At 43.1% G+C, this 26,463-nt stretch overlaps 1 protein-coding gene across 1 annotated transcript in view; it reads right to left on the bottom strand.

Moving 5' to 3' along the window:
- Positions 1-26,463, bottom strand: part of plcl5 (phospholipase C like 5) — a 67,993-nt gene that overhangs the window by 22,179 nt on the left and 19,351 nt on the right. Inside the window, exon 2 of the mRNA XM_056401202.1 lies at positions 2,001-4,487. Within this exon, the coding sequence (XP_056257177.1) occupies positions 2,001-4,487 (2,487 nt within the window). The remainder of the gene's footprint in view (positions 1-2,000; positions 4,488-26,463) is intronic.

The following is a 26,463-nucleotide window of genomic DNA, read 5'->3' as shown; positions in this document are numbered from 1 at the left end:
TGTCTGATTCACTGACTTCACAGCCATATTTCATGTCTTATTCATGAAATCTTCCCATGCTAACTCACGCCCATGCAAAGACTGAGACCTAAAATCAAACTGTTATGGTGTCCATCTATCACAAATTCAGATTATTCCAACAAGCAATCCTTTGCACACTGATTACGCCAGAAGATAGCATATCATAATCTTTTGAGGAAACACTGTCAGGATTGTTCATCCGTTGCTTGTATTCACACTTTCATCTTCAGTGGTTTCTCCTGAAATTGCCTTCGTCTCATCCCATTCAGACAGTGATTTGATAATGTTACTACCTCTAAAATTACAGGATCAATTTCACCTCCAGAACACAAACATATTTCTCTCTGTATTGAGGTCTTGGAGAGGAAAATTACATCCGCCTTCAGAACATGCGTCTTTCCACAACTGAAAAATGCATGACAGCATGCCACAGGATCTCTAATCACGTCCCTGCTTATTTAGTTTGGTCTGCTCTTTTTGTTTGTGGAGCCATTAGACTGAAGTTACTACTTACTGAAGACAGACGGGCAGACCTTGGCATTTATGACCTGGATGCATAAAGGGGAGTGTGTTACATGTACAGTAGCTTAGTCTGTTAAATTTGATGTTTTCTTATATAAGACATTAACATTTTTTTCTTTTTCTTTTTTTACTTAGTACAATTATATAATTATAACTTTTAACACCAAGAAGAGCATTATTGATGCATTACGTCAATTAAGTCCATTGAGTGAAAGGCAAGATTATTTTTATCATGAAAACTGTCAGACAAAACAAGAGTAGGCCTGCCACTCTAAACTGACAACCAAACAACACAACACTTGGCATGTAAAAGGCTCACTGGCTCTCCCCGTGTTGTGAGCAAATGAGACTAGCTTTGTATCGCACCCTTCAGTCATCACAAACAAAATACTAAACTGCACTGAAGGGCTTCTGCTACTGGTCATTAGTCGAATATACGCCATGGTTACTAATCTTCATTTGCTCATCCAGGAGTTTTAAAGTAGTGCACAAAGTGCCTAGCAACCCAGCCATCTCCCCTGAGCAGTAATTGTCCCTAATTAATGATTACACTATTCATAAACCTTATAATTGTACAGCTATGTCACTTTATTACCATTCTCCTCTACAACATTAATAGAGCACAATTAGCGACAAGCTTCTATCCACAACAGCAAGTGCAATGAGTGCAATCAGAAACACTTGAATCAGTTTGGACCCACTGAAGCAATAAAACACCATGCAGTTTTATATTTGGCAGAAAAGGCTTCTCTGTTATTTCACATCTTAATTCAAAACCAAAAACACAGATGAAAGTTTGTTCTTTTTTTTTCTTAAAGTGAACGGGAGTGACATGCAACTTTCTGAAAGCATCTAGGCTATTTCTAGAGACTTGGAAATGTTGGATTTGGATGTGTACGATAAGATGTTATCCTGTTAAAAAAAAGTACCGTTACATGTTTTTTAAGAACAGATCAGCAATATTGTAGTCAGCAGAGGCGACCATTAACTCTGCTCTGCAAAGAAAAACAGATGTCTAATGCATTTAACCTAAGCTATTTACAGACTGAGCACTCAATCTGAGTCTAAAAAATAAGTGTGGCTCTAAAAAACCGAGATGACAGATTGAAATACCTGGACCAATTCACCAAAACTGAGGGCCACCAAATTTTTAGGCCACAAACACTGAAAGACTGATCTATGGCATTATTCACTTGTTCTGCATGATCAACATCATGAACACTCCACCACTAGGTATAAATGTACAAATGTAGGGAAAACAAGTCACTCTACAACAGCTTAACAGAGCAGATCAGTTATCCCAACACAAAACCAATCATCACATAGCAGTTTAAGGGAATCAAAAGGAAAGAGGTTCAAACAAAACTTCCTCCTCTACACATCCCAGTGTGACACACAAAATATCAGTAATGACTCGTGTCTATGTTAAATAAATCCTACTAAGTGTAGTTCCTTACCTGCACATTTTCTCTGAGGTCTGTGGCCTCCCTGAGGGGCTGGGTGGATGCTCTGAAGAGCTCGTCCACTACTTTGATCCCTGTGGTCTTGGTGGTGGTATACTCCCGGGCCTTCCTACCCTTCCTGACAGACAGACCCCTCTTATGTGCCTTTCCTCCACCCCGCCTGTTGGTGATGGCTACATGGACAAACAGAGTGGTATTGGGTAAGAACTCTCCTGTAAGAGACTGCAGAGGGACATGTCTATAGCCTGGCTGTAGGCACTCAAATGGGATGGTGTACTGGCCAATGAACTCATCTCCAATGTAGTCGTCATCCAGCACCACAAAGCGCAGTACAGCAAGTTCTGGCAAATTGATCTGGAATTCAAAACTCTCATCAAAAATAGGGTTGTCACCATTCTGGGACACTGTCTTGGTTCTTTGTTCAGCACAGTCAGCAGGGATGCCATGGATCTCCACATATATGTAGGGTTCCACCACGTCACCCTTAGCTGCAGAACCGCGAGGCTTGGGCAGATTCTGCCCACTGATGACCTTAATGTGAAGAAGCTGGGCAGACACCCCTGGTAGGGAGTCCCGAGCATTGGCACTGAAGTAGGACACCTCCTCTCTCATGATGGCCGGCCGCAAAACATACCCGCAGTTTCCATTCTGCCTGAACCAGCCAAGGTTCAGGTCCATCATCAAGCCTGGGGTCTGGTAGTTCATGGCCACAATCTGGCAGCCACACTTCCAGAAATCCTGGGGGTTCATGTTGCTGGCATCAATTCTCATAGGAGTGGGATATACCCTGGAGAGAAAGCGCTTGTTATAACAGACAAATTCCTCTGGGAACTCGTTGGCAAACCTGTTTGCATCTACCTCGTTGAAGGAGCAAATCTCCCAATATTTTTGATCCCTCTTAGAGATCTCAAAGTCCCTGAACTGGACTGACTTGCAGAGAGACACAAGATCAGACAGCTCCCTGCACAGTCTGATTCTCTTGCAGCCCAAGCCATTTAGCTGGTCCTTCTCATCAGCTCCCACTCTCCTGGACATTTCCAGACCCTCCTCCTCATCTGTCACGTCCCCCTCAGCATCAGTGCAGTTGGGTGGTAGCCTCTTACCTTTAAGAAGGATTTTGCCTTTGAGTTTCTCTGGGGAGGGTAGGTAGTTTTCCTCCTTGTTGGGGGATTCAATGTACAGCTTGTCACCAAGAATCTTCTTCATGTGCTGTGCCATGACCCTCTGCTGGGGGATGCAGCAGTGGGTCACCAAGCAAAGAATCAAGGGATACTCAGAGCTCTCAAAAGCATATTGGTTTATAATGTCCAGGACTTTAGAGAAAGCTAGCTGTGAGGCTACAGAACTACCTACATACACAACTGGCTCATTATCAGGGCCATCCCATACAATGACCTCAATGCTGCGACAGCCCATTCTTAGAGCTCGGATGTAGCTGCTGATGTCTGACGAACCCCAGAAATGGTCTTCCAGAAGGGAGGCATTATGTGAGGAGTTGATGTAGTAGTGGGACAGAGGCTGGGTCATATCCTGGCACACACGTTTGTGCTGGGGGTCAAAGATGTGGCATTCGGAGGAGAGGAGGTAGTGTGTAAAGCCATCGATAGAGAGGTAGCTCCTCTCTCTCCCTTCAGCAGATGGCTCAAATTTCTGAACAATATCCCTGCACATGTCCTCCGTTACACCTTCCACACCTTGCTCCACGTCTACAAATAGCATCAGATCTTTACTGTCCAGATACTCCTTATTACTGGAGAACTGCACCAGTAGGAAGAAAATCTCTGGCCGTGTGCAGAGTTCACAGTAGGCCTCCACAAAGGTGTCCATGTTAATTGCCTCTCCGTATTGGTCTTTAGCTTTCTGGAGTTCCTTGAACTTCAGCTCTATTCTAGACTCTTTCATTCCTGGGTTGAGCCCCTTGATTATCTGGGTGGCCCTGAACAGGTCTATGTGTCCTTCCTTTTCCATATCTGCTAGCTCAAACACTGAGCCAATCCATGATGTTCGTACACTCGGTTGGCTGGGCTCCACCATGTCCACGGGGTGCCGGCCATAAGACACCAGATACCTTAGCCCCATCACCCAGGTGCTGACAACATCTGCTGTACTGGCTACTAAGTCTAAAGACTCATAGTTATCCCCATAGATGATTGAGAAGGCGCATTCATCAGGGAACTGATCTGAAAGACCATTGCTGCGCAGAACAGGAGTTTTCTTTCCCAAACGGACCTCCTTAATGCTCTTGATCTCCAATTTGGCCTTCTCTGAATCCTTCTTAGATGGCTCCCAGCGGAGCCAGTGCATGTCTGGATCCAGCAGAAAGTATCGGTTGTACATGCGAGAGTTGGAGCGCACCTTCTTCATCTCACAACCCTCCATCATGAAGGCCATGCAGGCAGCTGTGCTGTTGATCTTGCGGTCACTTGGCATTGAGCTGAAGGACACCGTTTTCTTCCTCACCTGCCTCTGTTTGGAACCATCCTGGGAACAAAATAGGATGGGGGAGGGTGGGAGTAGAGAAAGATTGCTTAGTTAAATATTGTATCTGAATTCTGATTTCAGGAAATAGCAGTGAATACTACAGTGAGATTATAATGCATAAAAGAGGAGAAAGGAGATAAAAGGCAGAGTTTGCCCTTTCATTAAAGAGCAGCTTTACACCAAGGTAGATAAAGTACATGCATATTGAATCATAAAAAAAAAAAAAAAAAAACTAAACCAAGCAGTTATGCTGCTAGAAGGGAATTACAATTCACTATATTCAGGTTTAAACCAAAAAATAAAAAATAAAATAAAATAAACAGCTGGTAGAAACAGCTAATACAGCTAGTGCAAAAAGGAGCTGCTCGGCTTTCAACAAATTCAAAGAGACAAGATAATATAACTCCTATTTTAGCCACTCTTCACTGGTTACCTGCTAAACCACGAAATGCTTTAGCTCCCAGTTATACTGTATTGCTGAACTGCTGCTCCCCTACAAGACAAAGTGCAGCCTCAGATCTTCAGGTAGGGGCCTTCTGGATGATCCCAAGCCCCTGTTCAAAGGTAAAGGTGACCAGGCTTTGGTGCTCAGGGCCACTGAGCCCTGGAGCTCCCTGTCTGAAGATCTGAGGCTTACAGAGTCAGCAACATGTTTTAAATTACTTCTTAGAACTTAACTTTTTTATTTTTTTATTTCTTTATTCTTAAAAAAGCCTTTTATTAATGTCAATCCAAAGTTTTATTTTTCCTGATCCATTATGTTTTATTTGTTTATTTCCCTGTGTTTATCTCACTTATCGGATTTTGGGGTATTTTATTCACCCTACTTTTATTATATGGATCTTTTAATTATGGTGTAGCTTTGTTTTTATTTTGTTTTGCCTCTGTTAAGCACTTTGTAACAGTGTTTTGACACTGTTTCTATATTAATGGGCTGCCGTTATCAACGTCGTTCTTCTCTCTCCAGCAGTTTTCTCACCATCTTTATGCAGATGGGATACAGAGGTGGATGGGAACCCTGTGGGGCCTTCTTTGACATTTCACTAAATTATTAACAATTAAATAAATTAAAATGGCTAAAACAATCAGTATTTTTGATAATATATTTATGACAGGCCAATAGCCTTAGAGATAACTGCATGCTTATTTAAAATGCACATCTCTTTGTCAAATTATTCTGCTCATATTTTAAATTGCATAACTTCATGTGACTTCTGAGCTTTTCCCTTGGGACAAATTGTTGTATAGTGCACGAGTTCTGTTTCTTTTTAAAAAAGAACTACTTCCTGTAATGACAGGGTAAAAAGCCGGAGATACAGTCTCGGCTCGGCTGAAGTTACAATGGTTTCATCTCTCAAACAAAGTTAAGAACTTTAAAATGTGTTTCATTTTACCTTTTAACTGCAGATGAGATTTGGTGGTTAACTATTCATCCTGTGGGCAACCTCATGTGGGCAACATACATTTCTTGTCAGCCAATTCCAAAGTCACTGCAATATTTGTTGAAGCTCTGAGGGGACTGTCTATCTACAACAATCCATGCAGAAGCCAAACTTGTAAAAGTAGCAAAAACAGATGCCCCAAACACCACCTGCCAGGACATGGCTGAACTTTTGCAGCTTTTAGGTCTGCGGGCCTAGCTGGCAGAAAGCAGACAGACAGCGCTGCCCTATTTCCACACAGGGTTGTGGTTAGCTAGATAGCATGAATGCAGATGGCCTGGTTTAGGGCTTGGAAAATGGGCTTGTTGAATAATGCATACCACAGAGAGCAGTACATTAAAATCAAACCTAAACCGATCCACAAATTACTGTTACACAAAAAGGATTCTAGCCTTTGAGACCGCCATTGTCGAAACTCGGACAGACGAGGAATTCTCTTACAAAAGAATTTTGTGAAACCTCCTATTACCCCAGTGACATGTCAATGGTGATGTCTGATTACTTGCAACACCCCCAGTATTAAACAAATGTAACCAAAGCCGGCTAATCTCCCTTTTCTCTCTTGTTCTATGTCTCCTGATCTTTTTTTTAGTTTGAAGAAAGAATGCTAGAAGGCGCAGAGAGTCCCAGGGCTATGGAAGTGCGAGTATGTCCTCCCTCCCCCCAAGACAGTGACTGCCTGTAGAGGTCTGATGGATCTCCCCAGTGCATGGCTCAACACTAGCCACAGTGAAACACCTCGGGGCCATCCATCTTCCACCTGACACTGGAAGAGGCAGATGACGCCTGGCACCTCATCACGATTAATGAGCACCACTTGACGCAAAGCTGAAGAAATGACACAATCATCGCTCTCTGGTTTTGCCCTTGTTTTACGACCTCTATCTCTTCTCCCTATGCATAACTACTCACTGTCATAATTTCCACATCTGTAATTCGTCAGAGATGGGGGGGGGGCTTTAAATAGAGATACAGATCATTTTTTAATGTGGATCAAAATACCTTGTGGAAATTTTAGTCAGTGCCTTCACTGACATCACACCAGATGGTGCGCTGCGGCCCAATGATGCTGGGACCACCTAGGTCAAAAGGTTTGTTAACTAGGTGTTAAAGTAGAGTTATTCAAGCATTTATTTTCCTCCCACTTGAGAAATACTTGCATGCAATTGTTGTGAGAGCTATTGCCAAGACCCACAGGCACATGGTAATGCATGTAACCTTGCCAAGACTGTGAGGGTAAGGAGGGTGCTGTTGGTTCAGCTGCAGGATAATACAATTCCAAGTCTTTCGCAGAAGTAACCTAGGAGTGAAAACAACTTGTCAACCACTTCACGTAAGAGGTAGACGGATCGCAGTATTGATATGTTCGTTTCCCTTTGTCCTGCTCTCATTTCCTCCCAAAGATCATCTGCCCTCCAAACATCTCAGTGCTTGTAGTGGGGGATAAATCTCTGGAGGCCGTAATCATAAGATCACATTTCAGCCCAAATGTCGCGCCCTTTAATGTCACCAGCCCGCTCCTCTCTCTCAGCATGTAACAGAAAACTACAGTTAACAACTCTATTTAAAAAAAGAAAAAAACAGACCAAAGAGACATGTTTTTTTCTTCTGAAGCCGTTTGCAAAATCAACCAGATGGATATGTACACTGACCGGGGTACTGGGAATATGTAAGGGAGGCTCTGTGAGATGGAAAGCAGACTGAGCAAGTGGCAAGGGGTGGGGTGGGGCCGTGAGGGTCGGTTCAAGTTTGATTGTTTACAGACCTTCTTTAGGTTAGAAGAAGCCACAGAGGGTCAAAGGGTGTAGGGGGGGTAATCTCATGTCTCATTAACATGCTGTTTCAATTAGGTGGACAGCCTGGCAGGATATCATGCAGTTAGTCTGTGCCTCTCAGTCAAAAACCAAGCAGGCAAACTGTGGGTTTGCCCAGGCTCATTTCACACACTATTGAAATTTAAATGCAAAATCATAAGACTGGTGACCTCGAGGTTCAGGATTTATTACTCGGCTGGCCAGTGATATTTGTGCTGCAGACATACGCATAAATAACAAACAGAAAAACCCCATTATGAACCATGATTTCATTAAAATTGAAATGTCCTTTTAACAATCAATTTTTATTATTTTTCTATTTTTTATAATTATTGCCTCTGTATTTCCCTACATGCAGCTGTCATTTTCCCCTCATTCGTCCACGCCTTGCTTGCACTCTCTCACTATTTTTTCACAGCCCCTGGGGTCTTTCCTGGTAGAGATGTCAGTATTTCTGTTTATGTGTGTGTGTGTGTGTGTGTGTGTGTGTCTGCTCGAGTGCTTCTGGCTTGACTGCCTGTTGCTGCTGTTGCCGCGGTGATGTGAGGGTATTTTGGTAAACCCCCCCCCCCTTCCTGTGGTGGTGCTGGCCGCTCCGGGCTGGGTCAAACACTCCCTGATGGAAGGGTGAAGCTGCTGGGGACGGGGCCGCACTGTGAGACATCCTCTGAAGGGCAGCGGTATGGTACACACTCTCCCCTGTCACTGTATGTCACACCCTGACTCTAGGGAGGCAATTAATGGGAACATGAGCTCTCAGGTTGCCTGTAACACTGCACTGGCCCACTGAGTGAAGTACGGCAAAACAATAACGCTTCAAAATGGCATTGTAGGGCTCAATGGACAAACTACTTTTATAGACTTCCTATCTTTGTATGTTTCTATAATCATTATATTTCCAGTTTAAGACAAGTTACTGGGGGAGTGCTTTCCTGCACTCCCCCAGTCTGCTGTGTGTCCTGGAATACAGCACCATCAGAAACTCTGTAGAGTGTCTATGTTTGTTTGTGCGTGTGTGTGTGTGTGTGTGTGTGTGTGTGTGTGTGTGTGTGAGACACAAGCACCCCGACAAAAACTCCCAAGGGCTTCCTCAGTTGCCTGATCCCTTGTTATGCCAGGAAGCACAAGCAAAACTAAGGAGTCCTCTTGCTCGACTACTTCAACACACACTGACAAATACAGAACAACAACGTGTCTCAGCCACAGGGCTGTCAAATGTTAGTATGACCACAGTGCTGAGCTGCCCGGCCTGATTTTGAACACATGGAGGATGAATCTCTCCCCTGAAGCTCTTCCTGTGGGACTCTGGACATACTGCCTCTTTCACTACCGTGGCCCACTTCCTTCAAACCTCCAACCATCCCACCTCCTCGTCACTGCTGTGCTGGCTGCCTGCCACTCGCTACTCCTTGCTCCTATCATATCTTGACTCTAAAACGGGTCTGCATAAAAAGTAGTCAGGCATGGCTCAGTTGCTCTCGCCCACAGTCAGAGCTACTGTGTGATTTGTGTGTGTGTGTGTGTGCGCGCGTGCGTGCAATGTGCATCAGTGAATAAGGCAACAGGGGATCGTGGGTAATGGGGAGTGAAGATAGAACAGAGCAGAGCAGGGACCTCTTGATGACGTGCTCTCCAAAAATGTGAGTCACGGTATGTGTGTTGTGTTTGCCCGCATGTGTGCTGGAGGATCGCAGGATCAGCGTCTGCACACATACAGAACATCCTGACAGACAACTAGTCACAGCTAAGATGCACATACTGACATGTCAAACAGTGAGAAATCAAACACACACAGACACCAGAAAGACACATGCTCACCGTGTTTTGATGGTGAAGTGTCGTCATCAGTGTCCTATTTCTATCTCGATGATAATATTACACTTAAAGCAAAAATAATCGCCCCCTCTAATAATCAGATTAATCATTTTCATCATAGTAGCTGACATACGTACTGTCTGGATGAAGCACACCCTGTTTTTTTTTATTCCTCTAAACAGTGATAGTAACATTATACATGAATGTGGTTTTTTTTTCCTTGAATCTTTCCAAACAAGGTGGGGCAAGATTTTCCACAATTATATCATAGCATGAAACAATCACTCAATAATTTAAGTGAAGGTGATCTGAAAATTTTGTGCATTATCTTTTTTTTGTTGTTGTTGAAAGAAGCCCAACACTGTTCCCTGCAGAAGGACTAGACATGAAGATTCAGAGGCTTTTGCCTTGAAGCACTTAATCGCTCCGTGAGACCCAGTCTGCATGGATGAGGTAGGTGAGAGGTCATCAGCAGAACAACCCCCCCACCACCACCCCCCGCCGCCCTCCCTCTCGCCCTCCTCCCTTTCCTCCTCCAAAAGTCTAGGCCGCCCACCGCCACCCCAAGGCAATACAGGGCCTCGTCCTTCCCACATCCAAGATGGTTACACAAACTGACATCTGAATCCTGCCACACACAGCTTAGGGCGCACATCATTCAGTCTCTAACAGACTCTACTCCCTAAAACTGTGTGAAGGGGCAGAGAGAGAGAGAGAGAGAGAGAGGGAGGTAAAGTGGATCTATGCTAAGCTTGTGTGTATGCAAGGAAGAATGATAAAAGGAGCAATTGACAGAAATGGAGAAAGAAGTTTAATGAGCTTAATGTTAACCTAATTTGTTTAGATGTTTTGGCAATGCTGTGCAACCCCAATGCCAATAAAGCAAATTAATGCAAACTGAAAAACTAAATTCTCACAGGGGGGGAAGAGAGGGATGGAGAGATAAATACGATGTCAGTAATATTTTGCCTTGGCAACATGGCATTGTTATCTGTCATGCCAGTAAAGCATCTTTGAAGTGAGAACAGATTTTGGAAATGGGAGAGGAGAGGGAGGGATGGAGAGAATAAAGAGAGACAGACGAGGGAAAGAGAGTCAGAGGGAGAGAGAAGTCGGGCCTGTCACCGTTTGTCACAGTAATCTCTCATGTGGGCGGCTGCTTAAATTCTCTCAGCACTAGTCTGAGCTGCACATTGCGCAACTCATCGCACCATCTTACAGCGAGTTGTGCAGAGCTCGAACATAATGTGTGAACAGGCGAGAAAATCGAGGGTCTGAGAGGGAAGGCGAGATGTGAGAAGCGAGTGTATACAGCCGTGCTCGTGTTTGTCCTGGTTCCCAAATGGATTTACATTTTCATCCAGGTGGTACGCTGTGCACGACGCCCGTTGTGCCTCCAATGTAAAACCTCTGCTCTTAACACTCTTTCTGTGATCAGATAATAAGTGGAAATCCCTCAGAGAACTCCGAACAGGCCAAAGAGCACCAAACAGTCTCGCTAATTACTGGCCCACAGAGAGTAGGGAGGTCAATGCTATTGAGCTGTGGAACCACAGGAAAAAGCACAAAGTGCTGCAGTCCAGCTTCCATACCTCAGTCACAAGGCATTTGTGTTTAAAAGTCCATTTATTTTCACAAAACCACTCAATACTTTCAGTATGGCACATCTACAGGTATGACCATAAATCACACCACACCTTCCTGAGTTCACCGCACATTTGAATGCACACATGCACACATACGTGCACACCATTGTCAGGCTCTCCTGTGGCGTCACTATCACGCCACCTTCTCCCTACCCAGCTGCTTTGCTCACGCTTTCCATCACCTCGCGTCACCAATGGGGCCAATTATTTCTTGCAGAACCTCTTTCGTAAGCTCTGTTCAGGTGAGTTTGCGTGTGTGCATTCATGTGTGCGTGCTTGTTGCTAAGCATGAGAGACAGAGACAGGGAGCGAGAGACAATCAGAGGGAGTGTCTTTTGCAGGGTCAACTCACATCCCCTCCAAGATGTCCTCACAGTCAGCTTCCTGTCTTATTGGTCTGTGCTCATTCTCTTCTGGCGGCAAGGTGTCCGCTGTCCATCTGAGCTCCCAGTCACTCCGAGTGATTGTGTGCATGTCAGGTCATGTTGGTAACTCTGTAGAAGCTGTGTTAAATAATAAAAAAATAATCCTTGTATATGGAGACGGGGTTTGTCTGGCCCTGGATTCCCTTAAAATATCCTGTCGAATGTACTTTACGCTTTTTTTCCCTGGTTTCACAGAGGATGTTTGAAGGTTGTTTTATCAGCTCATATTCAGCTTTTCTACCCCCCACCCCCTCTATTGACTACTCCCCCTCTGCACAGGCTCTGTGTCCCCATTCAACTAATGTGCCTGACTGTTCCTGCACACAGTATACAGCGATGAAAGAGTTAAATTCTCACTGGGGGCACCCATAAAAAAGTAAAAGAAAAGAAAATGCATGCACCAAATGGCGCTATCAGTTATATGTTGGATAAGAGCGTTGCTGTCGTCAATTGAAAACCTTTATCTCTTAGAGCATCCCAAGGTTTTCACTACCTAAAACTGCACTTGGAACTATTGCACATTCAATCTCCAATTGACAGTGACAGGAAAAAAAAGAAGCTTGAATGTTTTAGAAGAACTTGAACTCCCAGAAAAAGCTCATATTCAACAGATTAGCTGCTACTTGATCACTTAATACTGAAGGCACCAAGAGGACAAGAGAGGTCAGGTGAGGAATTGCTTAGATTCTCTGCAGGAAAAGGTTGTTTTTCGGCTTCTATTAGTCACTTCCTGTGCATGAAAAAACCTCGAGAACAACTTAATTTTATCTGGGCAAACAAGCTGAAACTATGTCGCCTATGTTAGGAATAGGATGCTGTTAACTCTTGCAGGACTTCTTCTTTGGATAAGTGGGCCCAGTGTTGTGTTAGTTATACAGTACATGAGGCTTTGGTCATTCTCCCCTGAGCCAAAGACTGACTTGAATTTCACAGCACATGGAAAAGCTGTGCTTCAAATAAAACCATGAAAACCAATAAAAAAATTTGAGTTTCACAGTTTTCATCTGACAACCACCGTATGCTAACAAACTGGCTAGCTGTGCGCCAAGCCCCTCACAGCTATCACTGCTGGAGGCGCTCACTGAGCCCTAGCAGATATAACTATGTTTAATACTCCCCCATGGTCTGCATTGCTTTAATTAAACTGTGTTGTTGCATCTCAAAAGCATTCCTCTCGTTACAATTATTACCACAGCGTTTTCTCATTTCCCCAAATGGTTTTCAGCCACAGACACGGGATCTCGGCTGCATTTGCCAGAGATGAGACGCACTGTGGCACGAAAGCCTGTTTGCGAAACTGATGGCCAGAGAAAAGATAGTAGTTGACACTGGCACATTGACACCTGGGTCTTGTCATCAGACTGTCGCTTGTCCTTTCACTCTCCCACTTTGTCTTTCTCTTCGTCACTCGATCTTTACTTCTCTCGGTTCCTCTCGGTGTGTCTCCTTCTCTACATACATCCCTTCACATAACGCTGATAAAGAGATAAGACTGATATTGGGAAACAATTAAGGTCAGACTAGCGGTGTGCTGAATGTTTCCACCCTGTGGGAAATGATCTATCACTTCCTCAATAATATCTGACAAAGGCAGCTGTTTTCAGGCCCAGGCACCAACAAAAGGGGAAGCCAGAGGAATTCTTTTGGGTCCACGCACGCACGCGCACGCACGCACGCACTTACACACACACACTTACACAAAGACATATACAGGATGTGGAAATTTTGTCATCCTCTTCTGTTTCTTCTCAGTGTGTCTATGGAAGGCTCACTCTGAACAGGAAGTGAGAATAGTTACAGTGGCTCGTATGTTGCGTACAATGCTATCAGATGTGGCCTCTCTCTGATCCACTTCCAGTGAAACTTTCAAAGCACTGGCCATATACAGCCTGCGGTGCTCCATGTTCAACATAGCGGAGACTGACATGTTTATCACAGCCAGACAGAGGAAGCTGAGGATGAGCGGGAGGCTGATTAACAACAAATGTCACCATTACAGTCCTGTGCCACACGTCTGCGCGGCATTTACCCTCCACCTCAGACACAATGCTTGTATGAAACGACAGCCTGCCAAAAAAATTACAGGTAACTCTGCAACAAAAAGGAAAATAAGAGGGATGTTATCTGCGCAGTGTGAGAGAAACATGATGCAGTCTTTTTAATCCCCAGAAACATCAGGTACTGCTGAGGGACCTGGTATGGGATTTACAAGCCTGAGCATGAATGATCTTTGGCTATAAATAAAATCATTACAGGACAAAGAGGCCACAAGTTGCCCAAAGCTTAATCACGGTCTCTCGGACTGCCTGCACGGGCATCCTCAATCCTCCGCTCCGTCAATGTGGCCACACAGGCATAACCTTGACTGCCGTCTGCAATGCAGCGAATGGCGGGGAGAGAGAACTGCCCCCGCCTGCCACCAGAGAGCTGTGCTGCTGCTGCTGCTGCTGTTGTTGCTGCAGTACAGGACACCTCTGCTACACTCCTCCCCCTTTCTCCACCTCACCTCACTTTTTTTTTTTTTTTTTTTTTGCCTCTACTCCCTCAATGGGACCAGAGCGAGGGGGAGGTGAAGGGGGTAGGCAGCATCTTGTGCTGTCCTCTGACAGATGCGCCTCGTGGTATTCACAGACCACCACACAAACACAGATACACACACGCAACCGCAGCCTGACCTTGGGATTCTGTGTTCGTCTCCATCTCATTTGAGGTGTACATCGGAAAGAAATTCACGAGGGGACAAACATCCATAATGGATGCCTACAATTCCTGTGTCGCAGTCCTACAGAGGTTCTGTTTTCCCTTCTACACCTCCTCATCTACACCTACACACACACTTCTTCTCTGTAAAACCCACATATTTTTTTGTGGCGGTACACACCTGCCTCCATGTGCAGCCCACTAACTGTCCAAACACCCACCATGTATGTATTTTGAAGCATGCAGAGCTGAGAAGCTATTTAGATGCTGGAGTAGAGAAAGAGAAGGAGGAGGCTAAAATTGGCAGGTGTTCAGTGAAGTCCAGTCACCTGTGTAGGTGCAGAGGACTGTGTGTGGGTACAAGAGCAGGCGAGCTTACTATAGCACAGCACACATGGAGCCTTCGGTAAGGGCTATTGTTTTCTTCCAAACCCCCGTATCTGCTCAGCGTTTGGCAAAAATAAGAGCACGTCTCTGAGCAGGCTTTGATCAATGATGCATTTTCTCCCTGACACATTCCACGCCTGTGTCCGTGAAGCCCACTCAACTCTATAAATAATCCCTGTGAGCCTGATCCTTGGCTGGGCTCCTTCTGTCTCGTCAAGAGGCTGGCAAACCGACTCTTGGACTGTTCCAGTGCCAGTGTAAAAACAACAAAAAATATTCAAAACTTGTGTGGTATCTACACCCGCTTATCTTTGATCTAGGAGCTACACAGCTCCTTACCCCATCCTTTTCTATTAGATAATCATTCACCATTGTTTCAGTGGTAAAGTATTTTTGGAGCAGGCCTTGAATGTTTTACATTTCCTCTAAAACTGTATCAGATTGTCAGCTAATGGAGTACATGTACTCAGTATAACTCTAAAAGGTGTACTTTATTTGAGAGTACCTTATACCTTATACTACTTTAAAATGTTACCCACTGCATTTCAAAGGGAAATATATATATTCATTACTATATATTTAAGATACAAAGTAAGATTAAATAAACTCTGTAAGGTACTCAACGACACATCAAATAGTTAAAATTAACTCCATCTCCACTGGCTACAACCCTAAAATACAGCTTACCCAGTTACGCATCAGTAATAATAATCCAGTTATGTAATAAATAATAACACAGTTAACACTGCCAAGGGCCATTCTGCACAATGAGTACTGGGAATGCAGGATTTTAATAATGTAATTTTGTGATGTGTAATGAGGATTTGAACACCTCTCGTGGCAGTGGTTAAGGCTGACTAGAGATAACCAGTGGGATCTGAGAGCGGAACGAGCGAGGCTGAACTGCTGCTGCTATGACTAACAGTTTCAATAGCCTTTTCCTGCAGTGGTGGGAGACAAATGTAGGACATGGGAGGAAGTGGGTGTGTTTGTGTAAATGCACAGTGAAAGGAGGGTAGAGGACACAGAAGGGACAGAGCGGTTCAATTTGCCCACTTTGCAGAAGAGCTCTGGGTGAAGGTGACCTTTGTGTTTGCCCGGAAAGCCCAACTGGCAGAGACTGCAGTGAGGAGAATCGGGCCCCATTCTTGGTGGACTGGTACTAATGATGGATTGGCAGTAGGAATAGCATGGGTGAAAAACTGTGGGTCTCTTGCATCAGGAAGACAGAAGGCGGTTGGTATGCAGGGGAAGAACAGGGAGAACAACGGCTCCTATTTTTAGGTCTGGCCTCACTTCTTTACTGAGAAGGAGTGGGGGGTGGGCGGGCGGGGGGTTTTCAGGATTCCCTGGGAGAGAAGTGAACAGCAGGAGGGGAGGTGAATCTGATGAGGATGCGTAAGGAAACCACATTGATATCAGGGACTTGATACAAGCTGACCCAGTTCCACCAAAAAACCAAGGGCACCATCTTTTACGTGAACTCATCTCTCCCAGCAGGGATGTGTTCTTGTTGCTCAAAGTCATGTGAAAGTGACAAAGAGAAGGAGATCACGATCCAGTCGAAGGATCAGGTCCTACATCTCTTACGGTATTCTTCTATCTTGTTCTAAAGCAAGTTCTGTACACCTGTGACCAGTGTCATTTCTCATGCTTTCCCTTTTTCTCAGGCCAGATTGTTATTCTCAGCACGGTGGGGATGCAGTAGGCACAAAACAACCAACACATTTAATATATATAATCTTACGTAACGTGATCCTCGGGAGTTCTTTGGTACAAAAACTGCTGTTTAAGTGGATGTGGACTGGGCTCCATGGGGACCACCATCTCACTGTGCTCTTCAAAGAGCCAGAAAAACATGTTATCTAAGATTATTTCACTTCAGTCATCGTGTCCCTTTCTCTGTGCTTGGAAGAGAGACATTGACTTTTAGTTCCTTTTTTTTGGCTGGCTAAAGTAAGGTCAACTTCATTCACATTGAGGTTATATGTTACCATTATATGTTTGTATCAGGGCTGAATGATGAGCAATAAAAAAAAAAAAAATCATATTGCGATAAAATTTCATTTTCATTGAAATAAAAATCTAAAAATGATGATGATGTGATTTTTGTTGGCCCTTGTACCAAACGAGCATGTTCCCTTACATCTGTAGCACAACAACGCTTCATTTAAAGGTCTGTTGTGCCTCATTTGACCTTTATCAAATTTTGCAGCTCCTGCAATTTGTATATTGCACTTGGCCATGTTGCTTTTTCGAATAATTGTGCAGCCCTAGTTTGTATGCATTCTACATTGTAATACCGTATTAAAGGGATCATCTTACTACTACGTTACCTGTCATAGATCTAGATGTAACTCCATGCAGCTTCACAGAGAAAGTTAAACCTGAAACAAAGTGAGGAAGCACCTATAATGACTTTGATAAGTGAGTGAAGCCCTGTTAGGCTATTTTGGTCCTCTGTGTTATCGCTCTTCATGTGGTTGACTTTACAGCTCCCTGTGGAGCACAAAAGACCTGGTAAGCCCTCTGGCAGCAGAACCACATCAGTGTTTAAGGGCAGACCTGGCAGGGCTGGGCCCTCAACCCCCATCATTACCATTCTCTGTGGGGAGTTATACGACCTGTTTCCTGAAGACTTCCACCAACCAGCACCACTTCTGTGAACACTTCCCTGCTTCCCTGAAACCCTTTTCCTTATTCTCCACCAACATTTGTGTTGAGTCCCTTTAGAGAGCAAATGGGAGAACAAAGTAGGACATAAACATAGATGGAGGCCTCATTTCAAAAGGTAGAAACTATGCCCAAAGTCACAGCCTTACTCACATCTCTCCAAGGACAACAAAGGCTTTTGTTGAGCATTTGCTTAATTATGGAGAGAGAGAGAGAGAGAGAGAGAGAGAGAGAGAGAGAGAGAGAAAGAAAACATGTAGAAAACGGTACTCGATGCTCTTAAAAAAGGGAAAAATAAAAATCCCACTGCGGAGTGGCTGGTTTGACATACCAGGCTGAAGTGTGTGGGTGTTACAAGGGCATAGAGGGGGGAAACCAGGGTCAGAACAGCTGATGAAGGCTTGCGGGGGGGGGGGGGGGGGGGGGGGTTAGGGGAGGATGCAGCGGCACAGAGGAACACAACACAAAGCTCCATTAATTCAAGTAAACTATTTCCCCCTGTAGTGACAAATCCTGCTCAGCTGTGGCTTACCATGATGTTTCTACATTTAACACTGGAGGGCCTACTAGTTCTTCTGCACTTAAAAAATGATGTGTGTGCTGTATATGTAGAGTCTAGGCTGTGTATGTAGAGTGCAGGTATAATACGGAGGGTTTTTGAGGTGCAGTCGCTTTGCTGAAATGAGACATCTCAGTGAACTCAGCAGGATTTGAGGCCAGTCCACTGGACGGTCACATGCAGTAGGAATCCTACAGAGCAGTCCTCTCTTCATCCATCTGCTACTCACCCATGACCCCTCCCTCCCTTCTTTCCTCCCTTTCCTCCTATTGGCATTTCTTTTCCAGATCTAAATAGACTCATCTGAAGAATACTCCATCCTCACCAGAGCTAAATATGACCATCATTTATCTTTCGTTTTTTTGTTATTTTTCTCCACCTGCACTGTTTACTAGAAGTTGTTCAATTACTGGACTGTGCAAGTGGAAGCTCCTTTGTCACTTCCTGTACAAAGGGCTTATTGTGATTTAACATGCTGCATCCGAGAGCATCCTGGCTGATTTACTACACTCATTAAGGACAACAGCAACGCCAGCTCTGCACTGCTGCTCCACTGTACATGCTTAGTGTGCAGGAGGGATTTAACAGTATTGTAACACTGCAGCAAGGTGATAACAATGTACCACTGAAGTTTCACTACATGGATATAGTGGACGTTAGGAGGAAGTGTGAAAGACCTTCTTCCATCGCCACGATCTCTTTTAATTCTCCTTTTCCCTTTAGGTCTCTGTTTGCATTGTGAGGGCACCTAAAGGACAAGGTCAAACACACAAACACAGTTTTACACACATGCACACACAACATAATGCAATTGCTCAGCAGCTAATCTGATCAAACATATGGAAGATGGAAAAAAAAAAAAAAACATATCTGCATAATTGTATAAGATTGTCATCAGTGAGCAAACACTATGTTAAAGCAGGACTCAGGGAAGATGAGACAAGGGATTTGATCACTTTCAAGAAAAACAGGAAGCAATAGACCACATACATCTACATTCATTTTATATAGATCTTCACCACAGAGTAGCAGAGGGTGCCTATTCAAAAAACACTTTCCCTCATTGCTCTGCATACTATTGATTTCACAAATGCGTCTTGAACAGTGCCCAGGGCCTAACTAGCTCCATCCGCATCCTGTGCTTCACATACAGATGTTTTTTGGTTACAATCAGCTGCCAATTTCTGGTATACGTGTAATTGAAATTCATCAGCAGTAACCTTTCTACAGGGGAGCTGGGCATCGCTGCATTCAGCATTTTATTTCATTCACAAACCTGTCTGTGACAGATAACAGGGAAATTATGAGTGGGAAAAGGAAACTCTCCCTCTTTTTTTTTTTTTTTTTTTGCATATTGTCAACACATTTATTAAATGATAACGTCAGAAATAGAAGGAGATTCTGACATGATTTGCTGGGCTAACGGACGTCAGAAAAGGTAGAGCAGATAACAGAGCTCATCAGGTGATGAATGAAAGAGCTTTGTTACATATGATAATGCAGGTATGCTGGCAGGCAGTGTTTTGGAATGGCCACTTTTGGTTTCAATCTAATAGTAATAATCTAATAGAGTAAAGTGTGATTTCCATGTCTTTTCTGATTATAAAGCAGATCAAGATGCTACATTAATACTGTGAAAGTATCAAAACACTCCACAGAGCAATGCATATGGCTCGTATTCAGAAACTGTGCCTAAAAACCCGCCGTCAGGACTTTGTGATGTAACAACAAAGCAGTCATCACTCTCAGCCACGTCCCAAATCAGGTAGGATTTGGGACGTTTTAACCTTGCAAGATTTGGTTTCTCTGAGTGTTTACCTGGAATCTGCTATATTTCTATTCGATCACTCACAAGACAGTCAGCTGATCAAAAGAGCGGCTCAGAGCCTCTCTTCTGATTGGTTCACTGACCTGTTGTTGCTAGAGCTCCAGAGAGAAGCCTGAGAGAGGAGATGTAAAACTACATTGTGCTGGTTTTTGGTGCTTAAAATCACAAATATATCTTCATGTGGCTCAACACTTCAAATAAAACACTGGAAAAGTTTAAAACGTGGGACCTTTGAAACACATTTTGCAAAAGAGAAAAACTGGGATGAGGTGGGTGTCTCTTCTCTGGCTTTAGCTGCTGCTGTTTCATTCTTCCACAAACCACAAGGTCAAACAAACTGCAGGGAATCCCTGCAACTTGCAAAAACCCATCAAAGCCCGTATTTAGAAATCACAAGGACCAATCCAAAATACATGCTAAGTGCCCACGAACCAAACAACAAGTTACTCAACAGAAGGTAAGAAGAAAGCACTAAAGTGGCCTGATCTGCTTTCCTCTGTCATGGGAGGAGAGAAGCCTTTTGAGATAAAGCTTTGGTTGTTTCTTTCTCGAAGAAGCTTAGCCTATTGACGTTCATACAACTATTCATTGTAACAGCTTAAGAGCTTACATGTTCTGTGCTGACAAAGAAGCCTGCATACCCACCCACCCCATCCTTCCTAAACGATGTGAAACTGGACGCAATATCTCCTTTTCACCTATACATCAAATACTTTGCTCTTCTCTTCTGAGCCTTTAATGTCATGCACGACATACAACAATGATGGATTCTTACTAAACTAAAATCCTGCTCATTTCAATCATCAGACATTTTGACTAACAGGTGTAATGACTTATAGTGACAAAATGACTGCTTTGGGTACAGAGATATAATCTTGCTGTCTATACCAGTTTTCACTTTCTTCATTTACATTTTTCAGTCATACATCTGATGGAACAGATACCAATCATAATGATCATTTCAATCAATAGCTAAATGTTATTAATTGTAATTTTATGAGCTAAACCTGTTTCCGAAGTCAAATTGTCCACCATTAGACACAGTGATCATCTGAAACAGCTTCCAGTCCATTTTTCTTTTGATTTTACACAGTTATAAAAAAAAAGGTTCATTCTATATTATTATACATTTATTTTACCAGTCAGGCACAACAACAACAACAACAACAACAACAACAACAACAACAGTAGCAGATAGAAAATGAAGTGGCTCAGCACAGATTTTATGTGTTTTAGCCAGAAAAGTGAAAGCAATTTCATATGGGAACAGACTTTGCTATCAATCATATTCTACATAGAGCTAACAGTCCTACATTTGATTTTCCCACAAAGTTAATCAGACAGCATATCAGGATAAGTGATAAAAGCTGAGGCATGAACTTGCTCAATATACCTGCAATACAGCTGCTTTATGATTTTATTAGCTGTATCTTCGGTTAGGAGAGCAGCTAATTCAATTTACTTGAGGACTGTGGTGGTGTTACCATCTGAAAGTGTTACTGCCGCAGCAGTCGCAGCAGTTACATTGATTGTAGCACGTGCAGAATGCAGTGGGTGGTCTGCTGGAACAATGAATCGGAACAAAGAACATCAAAAGAGCGACTTATCTAAAAAGACACTATTATCACAGTTAAGCCCAAGGTTTTAATTAAATACACTTGTTGTCCAAACTGATGGCTTCTCTGCCAAGGAAAGAGAACAAATTGACTGAGCAGCAGTGAAGAGGCTGCGCACTAACTCTGAGCACATGGGAAGTGGCCTCTCCCCGAGATACAATTAAAAACAGATCTAATAAAAATAATCATATCACATTGTTAGTGAGAAGAACACAGTATTGTCATTATCGAACCAAAACAGTGTTGCTGTGTGAGAGACTGATAAACCTTTGTATGAAATCAATCATGTTTGGTTTAAATTTAGGACACAGAACGGACTTCAGCCTCCAACAGTTTATGCTGTATATACGCGCATGTACTGTATATACACTATATATTAGTTCACAAATTTAGATTTTCTTATCATCATCTTTTTGCAAGCAACCATGGAAACTTGGCATTTTGGATATAGTGGATACATCTACACACTCACAAAGTTTGGACACAAATAAAATGGCGAACAGTAAATATAGAGCTCTAGCTAGTCAACAGGGAGAAATTTCAGACACAGCCAGGGTGCAACAATCCCACAATGCAATGCTTCATATTTTACAGATGCAAAAATCACCATTGAACTGTCAGTTATGACACAAAATGATGGTGATCAGTAAGTGTCTAAATTTGTAATTTACTTCTCACTTCTGAGGTAGGAGTGTTTATTATGAAAGGAGCAGTGACCGAGGGACCGATGGGTCAATTCATCATCCTGTTGCTAGTAGCAACCACTGCTGGCATAGGTCCATTAGAGTTAACTGCCATTGTTAAATGTTTTGTTCTCTGATGTACTCTCTTTTTGGAGCCTTATTGATGATTGATGTTTTGTAATTGTTTATTTGTCATTTAATGTTTTACTTAATTCTTCCTGTGATCAGTTTATTGATTGTAATGACTCTCATTTAATTTCCCCTCAAATACTGTTTTCAAAGGTTCACAGATGCTTCCTGTAAAAACTTCAAAGGCCAAATAATGTCTTCAACCTTTACTGGAAGTGTGTTTAGCTTGTTGCATAGCTGTGCACCTACACACAACAGTTTGTGGTTTCTGGTGCTAATGAATTATACTGCATGATACTGAGAGGTCTCTCCATTATTTAGTCTACGCTCACTCATATACATCAACATAGGCTACATATTAAATCTAGTTTAAGCTACATCATAAACTGGCACCTGAATGTAAATGTAAGTGCTCTCATCATAGGCTACTACACTGTACAATGGACTATATGCAATTGTGCTATGTTTATGTTTTCATCCAGCATTTGTACTGTAATTCATTAATTTGAGCTCTAAAGAGAAATGTACAAAGAGGTTAACAGAGTGGCCTGGCTGCCTAGCAACTCAGCGGTGCCTTTCATCTGTTAATTTACACTCAAAGAAGGTCAGCGATTCAAGAGCCAACAGAAGAAGGAACAACTTCAATCTGACACAAAAGGACAAGGACTGGCTGGAAATTTGGAAACACACAGTCTGTTAGTAAGATGACTCCCAAAAGCTACCTCAACCTGTTGTGAACTCTTTGTACTTTACATTATAATACAAATATATATATATATACCATAATGCTATATTATTTGATATTTCACCTTAATTTAAGCAGGTTAAAGTCTCATTAAGTAAAATACAGACCATATACACACCATTAACTCTTTTATTCACAACAAGAACATAGAAATGCTATTTACAATTTTGAAATGTGTGTGTTGTATCTATATGACAAATTAATAGCCTTAAACCTTTTGTTAGATGGTTGAGTCACATTTTGGCTCATTTAGCCTTTAATATTTATTCTACATTCTCTATGAGCATTAGCATTATATTACCTGGGGTAAATTTGATTCTAAAGGGGAATATAGTTGTGGATGAGGAAGGAAAATGTTTTAGGTGAGACATAAGCCCGGCTTGCTGATAGTGGGGAAGAGAGCCGAAAACTGCCAAAGTCATTATAGACAAGTCGTTCAGTAGCCACCTTGACTTTTAGCTTCAGGCTAACAAGACCAGGCCCCTATCTAAATGAATAGGGAGAGAGTCATAACTTCCCTTTCAAATGGTCACCAGGACACTACTGCTGTGTCTCAAATCAGATACTTCAGTCAGCACACTCACATATAGCACACTGTGTGCACACTATACCTACTGGTGTAGTGCGTGAATTTCAACAAGTTAGTGTCATCCCAAATCAGGCACTGCCGTTTTGCGCTTACCAGAAATGAGGGTCACAACACATGACCGCGTTTGTCGCCCGCCTGCCGGCTGCTTTGCTCACTCGGCTTAAATTGAACATTTTACTTTCCTGTGTCACGCAGCATGGAAATTACACCATCACCCACGCCAATGATGACATGTCCTCCTTCCTCGGGCGCTGTTTTCACAAGTTTGAAAATACGTTGGTGGTCCCTCCCCTTCCACTACACAGCCAAGATGGTGACCATTGAGGATGAGAAATGTCCACACCATCCGTGTCCTTACAGTGCACTGCATGTTGCCGTACTTGTCAAAGTGAATGAACTAATGCACTCAAAATAGCAAGTGTAAATATGGAAGAACACAGCAAAAGACTGTCACCAGTCAAATGTGGTAAAACCACTTAAGAGATTTATGACTTTGCACCAAAATAAGGTTAAATTCAGTTTTTTCCACTGATTTTATACTTCTACTAAAAATGCGCAAGGTTTCATGACAACAACTTCCTTTGCGCTTTCACCAATGCAACAACATGAATGGCTTGATATCCACTGTTACAAAGCAGACGGTTGGCTGTTTCGGGGGAGGGGCATGACATATAAACGCCATCTTTGGCGATAAGGCCTATTTTATTCAGGAGATTTTAAGTGTATTTTCTCCTCCCTTATAACGTCCCCGGCACCACTCTCTGAATCTAGCACATCCAGTTCCTCAGCTGTGCAGAGGTGGTCTGAAGGACACCAATCTCAGTGTGTGCCGCCGGTGCATGAGGAAAACAATGGACACGGCGAAATGAGTCATTCTGCTTTAACTCTGCCCAAACAGTGTGAAAATGCAGAGAGGAATCAATACACAGGTTGATGGGGAGGGTGAGAGAAGGTAGGTGAAGCTGTGGGTGTTTTCTAGCACAGTGGATAATTCAGACAGTGTGAAAGGGCAGATAATGAAAGTGCAAAGGGGGCATAGAGGGAGCTCTGTTTGGAAGCAGAGGTACAAAAAGCACAAACATTTGAATAATAATAAAAAAAAGTAAGATCACGCTTTTTTTCCCCTCACTCGCTTGATGTTCTTGTCAGTCTGTCAGGATTCATTTCTGTTTGCACACATACATTTCTATCACATCATATTAAATCAGTGAGCTGCCATTAGTGCACTTACAGACTCTGTCTTTGTTTCTCTATCTCGCTCTCTCTGAGTGCTGAGTCAGCATGTTGCAAGCATGCCAAGTATAAATATTGACCAAAGCCTGCACAATATCACGTCAGTTGGTCAAAAAGACATCGACCACCCACCAGCCTCAGAGCAGGCGCGTTTTGCATCTTCCTCGGCTTTGGGTCACCGTTTGTCCTTTCAACACCCAGGTACACTTGCAGATGCACGGAGAAAACCTTATCATCTCACAGATGTCTCCCTCCCTCTGTCTCTCTCTCAGACAAACATGTGCACACAAATACGGCCGACTCACCACTTTTTCCGGCTGATTGTTCAGCTCTCAGCTTCTGCTTTTTCACACTGAAGAGAAAAAACAACTTCCAGCTGCACATCCTCTTTCACTTTCTGTCATGCTCTCAAACCAGACACAAAGGTGTGATGCTGTAACTACACAAATAAACAGACAAAAATATGCCTGAACTGAAAACAAAGGAGCTTGAATAAAGATTCCAGTATCATCGTTGTTTTGATTGCTCATTTTTAAACCTGGTGCCACCCATCCGGCTGATTAGAAAAGTTCCAATTTAGGAGTCATGGATAGCTATTTTTTAATTTGAAGACCTGCTCTCTGTCATAAAGAGCATGTAGGAGTAGTTCCACACATGTGACTGGCTGAGGCTTATGGGTTAATTTTTCATCCACAGACATGACTGACGATACAATAGCACACACTGCAGCCTGCTTAAAGCAGATGAACTTCAATCAACAGCAGAATGAATTTTGATGGATGACTAAAGTGGAAAATCACTGGGTGAACCAGTCAGGTGGTGATGCCAGTCTCCCTTCGAGGGATAAATCAGATTTTGTAGGGGGGTGGGGGTGGGGGGATTGATGAGAACACTGACACACAGTGGATGTTTGACTAGAGGCATGAAATTATGTGCCTCCTCCATCAAACATCTTGCAAACGTGAAGAAATTCAGGAGAGACATTTCTCATTGATATGCAAGCAGCGCTGCAGTCAGAGAGCAGGGAGCAAGGCTATGACCGGAATAGTTTTAGAATTTTACCTGTGGGTTGTCATTCAGACTTGCACATGCACAATACAGTATGTCCACCTGCTTTCACATCACTGCAGTGTAAAGACCCCATTTTAGAAGATTCTCATTTTAAGACAAGTCAGTAGGAAACATTAAAAAGCCAGACAGAAGCAGCTAACAAACACACAGAGCTAGCATTAGCTTAACTAACAAGCTATTAAAATCTGCCACCAACACCAACATTTCAGCTGCTAAAGAGTTACTGGCAAAAATAATGAGACGCTGGTTTTTGTCTACCACCATCTGAAATCATTGCTTTCAAAAATTACTAAGAATTTTGTGGTGAATCTGCCACTGTTATTACTGTAAACAGGTTGGCAAAGGGGAGCAGGTCTTAACGAACGGTGAATGGAAAGCCATGTGCAGCAGATGGTGAGTATCCACTTTTCTCTCACATGAGCTCAAAAAACGCAACTGAAATTGTTTGGAGGCATCCAGATCACAATAAAAACACTATGCTGCACTGACATACCGATCTACAATGATGCTATGCTCATCCGTCAGTGGGCCATTCAGCTGATAGTCACCTGCTATCTGTGACGGACGGCAATTTTCACAGCTGACAGGACTCGCCATTCTACACACTGATGTTAATTTAGG

This window comes from Seriola aureovittata, chromosome 17 (genome assembly GCF_021018895.1).
Source record: "Seriola aureovittata isolate HTS-2021-v1 ecotype China chromosome 17, ASM2101889v1, whole genome shotgun sequence".
In the NCBI taxonomy this organism is placed as follows: Eukaryota; Metazoa; Chordata; class Actinopteri; order Carangiformes; family Carangidae; genus Seriola; species Seriola aureovittata.
Note: the sequence above shows the minus strand (reverse complement) of the source record. Positions and strands in the feature narration are given on the sequence as shown.